This window comes from Pseudonaja textilis, chromosome 3, assembly GCF_049901715.1.
Source record: "Pseudonaja textilis isolate UNSWEBS1 chromosome 3, rPseTex1.2, whole genome shotgun sequence".
Taxonomy (NCBI): Eukaryota; Metazoa; Chordata; class Lepidosauria; order Squamata; family Elapidae; genus Pseudonaja; species Pseudonaja textilis.
The window spans coordinates 164,023,660-164,033,745 of record NC_141992.1 but is presented as its reverse complement, the minus strand read 5'-3'; the positions used below and the strand labels follow the sequence as shown (position 1 = coordinate 164,033,745).

Here is a 10,086-nt window from a genome sequence, read left to right as displayed (position 1 = left end):
GACACAGTATGATTTTTTTTCCCCCTTCACTAAACTGGGTATGGGCATGGCCAGTGCATGATGCATCCGGCCCACAGGCCACAAGTTTGACACCCCTGATTCAGGCAATGCGGGACTATTTCTTCAACAAGGAAACCAAATTTTGAACACATATGACATACTTTTGCATCATGGAATATTCCCGTAATCACCAATTAATTGAAATGGATCAATTTTTCCACTATGTACTTACTATTTTTGTAGTCCTCTTCCCTGTCTAAATGTAAGCATCAATTTAATCCACAGAATAGTTACAATGAAAGCTTTGATTTACAAAGAATTATTTTAATTGCTTGTCTGTTCCTGAGATTTTAAAAAAACCCTTTAATTTAAATTTAAACATCCTGACTTTCAGTGCTTCCTTGGCAAAGTCTTTTTTCTCCATTCACCCTATTTTTTTACAGAACTGTAAAAGGTATCTTAATACTTGTTTTGAAGTATCATATCTGATCTTCTTACAAGTAATTCTTATACGTTCTTCTACCAGCTCTTTCTTAGTAGGAGTAGGGGTATTAAGAAAGGAAAGAAAAATTGCTTTATATTTTGAAAGACTTACGACATGAAAGAGTACACTTGACATAGCAAATGTTCAATTGAGTTATGAAACTGGGCCATTTTGAGCATATTCATTTATTACGCTTAGTGCACAGTCAGCCAGATGTTTAGAGGCTAAGCTAAATAAGAAGGTTACATAGTCATATATCTGCAGGAAAATAATCAAGCTCAGAGAGCACCAAGGACTCAATATGAACGAAACATTCTTAGTTCCTTCAAATCAGGGGTCCCCAACCACCGGGCCCCGGACCGGTACCGGTCCATGGATCATTTTCTACTGGGGCGCCGGTTTGCTGTGCGCCGCCATCTTGTTTCGATGAGAAAGTGCTTCCGGGTGAGCTTTTCCGGTTGGAAAGCGGCGTTTGGGTCCTGAAGGAATCCTCGTGCCTTAGTTTCATCGAAGGGGGGGCGGCTTTGAATGAAGAGCCATCCTGATGGCGGAGGAGATTAAGAAAGCATAAAAAAGCACAAAAAAGGTACAAAGGAGGAGTTGAAGGTGGCGGGGAGAAGCAGGGGACGGCTGGCTGGCCGGTCGTTCGGCTCGCCTTGCCTTGGTCATGCGTGCTGATGCCGGTACTGGGCCGTGGATCATTTTGTGATGCCGGTACCGGGCTGTGGCACAAAAAAGGTTGGGGGCCACTACTTTAAATCATAAAACTTGGTTTCTAGTCCCTCAAGCACCTTCATCACCCTACTTTGAACTTTTTCCACATTATCTGAATTTTTGAACTATAGACTCAATATTAAAGATGAGTGTGAACAATGCCAAATGAAGTAGAACAGTGATTCCTGTGCTTGGAAATTATATGTCTGTTCATCCAGGCTAACATTTTCATATTAAATTGTTATCACTCTCTTGTCAAGGAAGCACACATCTAATGTTCCTGCTGCTCTCTATCCCCCCCCCACCAACAAAGAACAAGGTCCGGTAAGCTTTCATGACTAAGAGAAGACGAGAAATCCTTGTCTCCTGGCTTTTAGTCCAGCAACTTGGTCATTACCCAAACTCTCTCTGTGCTTTTTGTAGCCACATTGCTGAGTCATATCGAGTTTCTAATAGGTTATTAGTATAAAATCTTTTTCAGAAGTATTTTTGCTATGGTCTCCTGCTCTAAATCTATTAATTTAATGCAATTAAATTAAAATGTTGCTTTAATCTCTATTAAACATTAATCTCTCTTACACATTATATTGTCCATTACTTTCATTGAACAATTTTGAATTTGATTTTCATCTTCTAGAATATTAGTTATTCTACCCCAGGCATGCACAAATTTCATAAATAGATCGTGGTAGGTGGCAGCAGTGAGAATTTGTTGTGGGTGGCCAACTTAATCTAGGAGGTACAGCTGTTATTAGCATTGGGGCAGCTTTTTTGACATTGGGCAAATAGAAATCTTAGGAGAGATACGGCTCAAAAGTAATGGTTTATGTTCTCTTTTGCCCCATGCATAGTACTGATTACTATTAGTTTAGTTCCAAGTCCACATGCGTAAAACCATGTCCTATCATCCTTCTATTTCAAGGTTTCCCTCATATTTATGAATCTACATCTGAGTAAATCAAGAGGGCATCTGTTTGAATATGTGTTTACATAGTCATAGTTATATAATATCACAAGCAATATTCCATCCAACTTTAAGTAAAGTCAAGGTTTCTTAATTGATATCTGACTCAAGGTCTCATATTGGATGGCACACTAAGGTATATAAGGTGCATGTCATTCAGCTGAGACCTTAAGTCAAACAGCAAATAAAGCATCTTTTCTTTACCCAAGTTTGTTGGAAGATGGCTCATGTCAACCTTGTTTCCCCATGCTGTTCAGGTCAGGAAGAAGAAAGTTAAATTGAAATACTGGTAGTCCTCAACTTACAACCATAATGAAGCCCAACATTTATGTTGCTAAGTGAGAACTTTTTAAAGTGAGTTTTGTCCCATTTTACGACTTTCCTTAGAAATGCATGTTAAGTGAATCACTGCAGTTGTTCAATTAGTAACCTGGTTGTAAGTGAATCTGCCTGCCCCATTGACTTTCCTTGTCAAGTCACAAAAGGGGATCGTGTGAACCTGGGACACTGCAGCTGTTATAATTGTGAGTCAGTTGTCAAGCATGCAAATGTAAACCACATGACCATGGTGATGCTGCATCATTCATAAGTGTGACAAGTGGTCATACGTCACTTTTTCCAGTGCTGTTGTAACTCTGAACAGTCACTAAACAAACTGTTATAAGTCAAAGACTACCTGTAGTTTTTTCTGCTTTATTCACCAAGCCAGAAGGTAAATTTCTCCACAATTGGTGTCTTGAAGAATCTGAAAGCTGTAACTGGTGCAAAGTAAACTAAGGCTGACACTAAATAATCTGCCTTGGGTTACTGTTAGTTAAAGGAGGAGCAAATCTCTTTTCAAAATCCTCCATTTCATTTTAAGAGACATATGGCATGCCTTCCAGCCACAGACCACAGCGCCTCAAGTTTGCATCTCTGTCAAAATGTACTCAGCTAGGAAAATCTGCAAATTCCTCTTTCGCCAAGCATTTATTACTTTGTTTGTCAAGCATGTATGAGAAAACAAGTATAAGTATGAACATAACATATAAACATATAAGTATAAACAGGTATAAGTATATACATAAAAAATGAGTACGAATAAATGGATGAATAGGAACAGTAGGACAAGGGCGGTAGGCACGCTGGTGCCCTTACGCATGGCCCCACCGTGCATAATATTACCATGTTGTTAATCGCTGTTTTTCACTTTCAGAAATATTTTCATTTTGTTAGTTGTCCTGGGTCCTCGGAAGAGCAGGACGCTCTCCGAGTAGGCTGCACGCAGATTCGCAATCGATTAAATAAAAGTGTAATTGACAAGATATAAAATTGGATGTGCTGCAGCAACTGCAACTCCGCTTTCTTTCTCTTTGCAACAAGCACGGTTCGGCCAAACTGCCGCACCTTCGTGACAATCGACCCAAAGCCAGGCTTCCTCCCCCTACCCACACACGCCCTCCACCCCGCAGCCCACTTTCTCCAGTGCCACGTTCCAGGCGATTACCGCTCCCGGCGGCGAACGACAACGCCCAGGCGAACTTTTAACGTCCTCGACGTTTTCTCCATTCACCAATGAGGTTCCGATCGGCTTTTCCAGCTCTGCGTCGCGATTGGTTGAGCCTGGCTGCCACTCTTGTGTCATCATCAGAGGGCTTGGCTCACGTGGCCGCCGGGTCAGTTTAGCGCGCGGGGCGGAGCTGCTTCAGGTTAGTAGTGCCATCCTCACCCTCGTGTCGGCCCCGCCCAACTCTTGGCTCCTGCACTCCCAGGCAACCTTGTTACCTGACAGGAGGAGACATGGCTCCCCGCAAGAGCCCCAAAAGCGGCAGCCCCGGCCCCGGAGCCCGGAGAGGTCAGTAACAGCCGGTTCGCTGGGCCTCAATAGCAGCTGAATCGGACGTGGGATTGGGGATGGAGGTGGGGGGGGGGCGCCCCTCATCTTTCTCCTCTCTGCTGCTGGAGACGTGATGGTTTTGCAGAGCCGAGGCTATTTGGGGGGCTCCCATATCTGGTCGCCCCTTCAGAAAACCGCAGGGGTTTTGCTGGCGCCAGGGTTTCGAATTTGGCGCTTTGGGTCTTCTTTTTCATCTACCTCTTCCCCCAGTCGGCTGAACTTGCTCTGCCCAAAAGGGAAATGAAGTGGGACAAAACCTGTAATTACAGAAGGGGAAAGTGGAATGGGCTGTAGGACTTCATTTCCTGCACTGTTTTAGTTACAGATATGGAAAGAGCGGCTTACCTTTCTACTTTGACCTCCTCCCTAAATGCACACAAAAGAGAGACAACACTAGGGAGGAGCTTCATCTCATTTCTTCCTCCACGGTGCACTCGGGTCACATCTGTGTGGGGAGGTTTCAGGCGAAGGTTGTGCAATGATGAGTTTATCTGGTGGTCAAATCTTTTTGGCATATAAAGGAGGATTGGTTTTCAAACGGATTTATGTAGATTTCTGTTGCAAGAGGACCGTGGTATTCACATTTAAAGATTAAAAACATGCTATGGCAGTTCTGCTGGCTGATCTCGTCTGTATTGGGAAACCAAGGTGGGCTGGACCTGATTAGGATTTGCTTTAACAGAAAATTATGGGGCTGTAAGCAAGAGAGACAGATTTAGTGGTAACCTGCTTCTGTATTGTTTGCAAGAAAACCACACGTTTTCATCAGGAATTAAGCCTGTGTTGGTTACCTTAACCTTTAATAGGGTCAGGAAGGGCTGCTTTACATATTTGATGGAAGTTAATCCAATAGTGAATATTAAGTACGCTTATGTGTCAACTTTTTCTTTCCCACCATACTTTTTCCCCACTGAATCATCAGTGGATTCTTTAAACCATTTTATTCAACTTTATTCAAGTTGTAGCTGAGGCCAACAGAGCTTTAAATGAAGTATTTTTGCCCTTCAAAAGAATACTCTGTGCATTATGCTCAAAATGCAAATGACTGGGTTGCTTCAGTTGTATCATCAAAATATAGTTCAATACTGTTACAATTACCTTAGCAGCCCTCCTGACTTTCATTCTAGGTGTTTTGAACTATGCATCAACTGTTCAGAAACTTTGTTTCCATTTTTCAATAGTCAAAGCTTGTTACACTTTTTGTACCTGGACAAACTAAGACAAATGAAACAAGCTAAGTTAAAGCTATGATTTATGAGACTAGAATAGAAATTTAAATAGTGCAAAACACGTGTTCTTTTACATTTTTTTTACCTTCTACTCTAACTTCATAGATGCATTGCACTAGGTCTAGGTCAGGGTTGTCAAACTCTGGGCCCGTGGTCTGGACGCGTCATACTCTGGCCATGCACATGTCCGGTTTAGTGAACGGGAGGAAAGTCCCAATACATCATATGATGCTGCCATGACAACCTGAGTTTGACAACCCTGGACTAGGTGAAACTTCGTAAAACATAGCCTCATAATCCTTTAATTGATTCACAGTAAACTATTGGTTCGAACAATTTATATGATACAAGTAAAATCAACTTAATTTTGTTAGCCTTACATAAGGTAACAAACTAAATAATTGCAGTTCCCTGTGAGAATTTGTAGTACTGTTTGGTGGAATATTATATTTCTGATTTGTGTTAAAATACAGTTTTCATTTTATTTTTCCTCAGTTATTTTTCATATATGTATGGCCACACGTCTCACAAGAAAGTGATTCTGGGTTGGGTACAACTCTTAATTAAAGATAATATATATAAAACATTCATAATTAAAAACTATGAAAAGTGCACAAAATAAGAGGGTTATATTTATACAAGTTAAATTATGAGAATTACATAATTTTCTACATTATGACATGAAGAGTTATCTGTACCATAAGTGAATTTCTGAGGATTTTTGGATTACAATCCAATGAATGTGATCTCCTGTTGAATCGTTTAGGAAAACCTGTCTATTAGGATCTTTAAAGGAGAGATTTTACCAAAGATTTTTTTCTGATCATAATCCTGTGGATTTGACCTGTAAAAAGAAATCTAGTTCTTTTAGATAGAAATTAAATGGAATGGTATTAGAGAAAGAAGCAATAGCTATAGGTTGTGTAAAAGAAAATAACAAAAAATTGAAAATAATTAAGGCACAGATTTAAGATTGGCGTGGGACAAAAGTAAAGTTTTTATCAGAGATTGTTTTGCAGAATGTAATGAATATTGAATTAAAGAAGAAACGAGAAAATCTCACCCAATATTTTGGATGAGATGAAGTGAATCTCCAGAAAAGATGTATTTCTTAACAAATTAAACCTGTAAACCTGTTAACAGTAAGAATAATGAAGAAAAATGAAATATATAAAGTTACAAAATTGAATTTGCAAATAAATTAAAGCATATAGATTAAGAAAAGAAAAAGATATTGAAATTTCAAGAAGTAGGTGCTGTAATAATGGATAATAGCATTTCACAAATTGGAGCTAGATGGATATGGCATGAGTTTGGGTTGTGTGGATATTTAAGTATGATAAAGCTAAGCTTAATGTAGATTTCAAAAATAATTTTGTTAGATTTGCATACTGAGAAAATGGAGCAGATATAAATCCAGGTTATGTCCAAAAGTATCTTTGTTGCTCTAAGCACCAGAAGTATTTCATAGAAGAGAAATGATAAGTAAAGACAAATGGCTAACTTATTAACCATGTTAGATTTTTGTCAAGAAAAATATAAAATGCAAAATAAAAGTCAAGGGAGGATCTGGAGGCAGAAGGTTACACTTGTCAATGACAGTCTTATCTACAATTACTAGAAAATAGATAAAATAAGTTTTGGTTTTAAGCATTGTAAGGCTGAGTTTAAAGTAGAACTGTGTGCAGATGATGAAAATGATATTGCTAAATTGTATAAATGTCTCTTAAAAATTCAAACATAAGGGAAATAATGTATGATAGCACAGGCTAAAAATGCTTACAATGCACAAATGGAACAATGGCAGAATGTATGGTTGAAATAATTGAAATTTACATAATGTTGTAATCTTTAAGAGTAGTTTTATAAAATGATGTATCATTGATATATTTCACCAGAAAAAATTATGTAGACTCTGTATGTAAAATGTATAAAGCTATTCCAATTTATTCTTGGAAATATAAACAAGAAGTGCTTGGTTTTCATACAAAAACACAGAAAATTAATATATTAATATAATATATATAATATAATTAATATATTCAGAAGATTTTTAAAAATTAATATATAGTAGAAACCTGTAGCTTTTATATTTGGTCTGATTGTTAAGCAGCTGTAAGAATTAATGGAACTTTGTCTTTATATATTGTCTTTACATATAACTACTGTAGCAAGATTTATTTTATGCACAAAAGTAGAAGCATTCAATATTGCCACAACGGAGGAATGGATTGTGTAGTTGATTGAACTTGCTGAGATGATCAGTTGACAGTTTGATTTTAAAAAGTTTAATGGTGACAGGAAATCCCTTGTAGACATTTTGATGAAATGTAAAAACATGAAATTATGATACATGGTTTTGATGATTAGAAAAAAATAGATTATAGAAAAAGTCATGGGGAAGAAGTTACATCCATATTTATAGCTCTAAAGAAAATCTGAAGCTACTGCTTTATTTTTCTTTTTTCCTGCATATTATTTTTGTAATTTATAAACTTTAGGATTATTGTTCTAATTAATTTTTTTTAATAGGCCAGTCCATTACCTTACATCCCTTGCCTTGCTCCCTTTTGCTCTTTCAGTTTGGACAATTTTTGATATCTAAAATGTTTACATGTCAACTGCTGGTGAACAGAGAATGAGTTAGGGCCAGATTGTTTTATATCTTCTACTTCCATTAAATCTGCTTCTTCGTCTTTACTGGCCTTTTACTAGTAAGAAAATTTTTGTCTTTTCAAAACTTATGTAAAGTGTAAGAAAATCCATGGAATACTTTTTATACAATAAGCAGTAAACTCTGGTTTGTGATAATAGGTCAACTGTTTTTAAGCAAACACTTTTAGGGGAGGGTGTTCTATTTTTCCACCCCAGTTGCTGAATAAGATTAATACTCTTAAAATTTCAAAACAGTAATAATATTGCAAACCATTTAGTTCTCAAAATACTTCCTAGTATAATTCTGGGTGGGAAATGTTAATTTTGTTGGAAGCAAGAACATATTAATTATATTTTAATGTGTTGATGAAAGCATTTTGAGATAGTAGGATTTTTTCTTTAATTTTACTGGTTTATTTGAAAGTATGTCTTTTCCTTGTTTTTTGCATTAGAAGCTTTTACAAATTTCCAAATAATTCTTTATGTTACTGGGACTTCAAATCTAGTCTCAGTAGTGTTCTCTCAGTAATTAGTAAAAAGATTCTTCTACTTTCATTAAGATTATTATAATAAGCTTGACTTGAGGGAGATTTTCACTTATTTAGAACGCATGTTTTGAAAGAAGTATATATGCAAAGTATAGCCTTAAATTGGTTTTTCCATTATAAGAGGAGTTTAATACAATCTCTTGTAGAACATTCAAGTTTGTATGTAATTTCCTCATCCATTTTGACTGTGTGTACATATAGTACTCAGTGGTACCAAGAGATTACTCAATGCTAATCTCCTTATCCATAGTTTATCTTACCATGCTTTGAAAATTCCACTTATCAGAATATAAAGCAAAGCCAGAAAATTGTAGTAAATTAATTTTTAAAATAGTTTGTAGGAAGAAAAGAATTTACCTTTGTCTTTCTCAGATGTTTCTTTTATGTGCCAAGATAGGCTGGGATGCACCAACTGCAATTCTATTCCTTGGTGCTCTTTGATATAAAGAGTTGCTCTTATTAATGGAATAAAGAAGAGGGAGATGATTGCTTCTTGCCATGTTCAAAAGTTCCCTACTACTGTGGAACAAGCAATAGGGGGAGGTAAAATTGACAGTTATTTTCAAAGTGCTGCTCTTCAAACCTTCTGCTGGATAAATGCCGGTAAGTGGAGAGGATAATAATACAAAGCCCAGAAAAACAAGTGTGACTAACTACCGTTCAAAAAGGAGGAATGATTTATGTATTCTTACCCCTTTTTAACTTACTTTAAAAGTAAGTTTAAAAGTTTAAAAGTTCAAGTCCTGCCTTAGCCATGAAATCTAACTGGGTGACTCTGGTCCAGTTATTCTGTTTCAGACCAGCCTATCTTAGAGGGTGGCTGTTGTAGGAAAGGAGGACGAAAAAGGAAGAGGAAGATATGTCAGATATATTCAATGCCTTTAGTTGTTTATAAAAATAGTAAAGGCGGGATACAAATAAAAAATAAAAGTAAGCCTACTATTGGATAGCATTCGCATGCCTGATTTTAGCCATTGAAAATAATTTTTTATTTGATGCCAATTACATACATTTTTGCTAATGTTGTGGGACGCAAGAGACACTATGAATATGTCTCAGTAAGTAAGCAAATTTGTATACAATTCTAGAAAATGATTCTTCAGGTAATTTGCTGGGACAAATTTTATTTATTTTGTTGAATGTGTACACTGCCTAACTCCCAGTGATTCTGGGCAATTCATACAAAAATATGAAAATGATAAAAGAATGCAGCAATAGAAGAAAAAAAATCAGAAAAAACAAACCTCAAAGATGACAAAACTTGGTGGCAGTAACACATACATCATCTTCTCACAAGGCACTACTCCCATCATATCCAGAGCAAAAGCCAGTCTTAAGGCTGTCTGAAACATTAGTAAGATGGGACTCTCATGGATCTTGAAGGAAAACCTCATTTCAGAGGACACATTCTTTGTCATACCACCCAGCCCCTCTTAAATCTACATTGGTTGTCACCTCATATTTTAAAATTTCATTATAAAAGACTCATGTGGTTGATGTTTTACATGGATCTGTGTACAATTTCTTTTGAATGTTCACTAATTTAATTCAATAAAGGGCACAAAAATGTTTATGACCAAATAAATATTTTTGCCAGAGACCACTGTTGTTTTCTC

General features: G+C 36.9%; 1 protein-coding gene and 1 long non-coding RNA gene across 13 annotated transcripts in view; one reads left to right on the top strand and one right to left on the bottom strand.

Annotated features, from left to right (window-relative positions):
• Nucleotides 1–355: 355 nt before the first annotated feature.
• LOC148126392 (uncharacterized) lies at nt 356–3,820 on the bottom strand. Its single transcript, XR_015743214.1, has 2 exons — nt 3,327–3,820; nt 356–1,025 (listed from the first exon to the last, which is right to left on the bottom strand). It is a non-coding gene; the product is annotated as an uncharacterized LOC148126392 (long non-coding RNA).
• Nucleotides 3,821–3,905: 85 nt separating this feature from the next.
• ASPH (aspartate beta-hydroxylase) overlaps nt 3,906–10,086 on the top strand; it is a 97,677-nt gene continuing 91,496 nt past the window's right edge. For all 12 annotated transcript variants that reach the window (XM_087931298.1, XM_087931294.1, XM_087931291.1 and 9 more), the window contains exon 1: nt 3,906–3,996. In XM_087931298.1, coding sequence (XP_087787424.1) covers nt 3,942–3,996 — 55 coding nt within the window. In that variant the 5' untranslated portion in view covers nt 3,906–3,941. The remainder of the gene's footprint in view (nt 3,997–10,086) is intronic.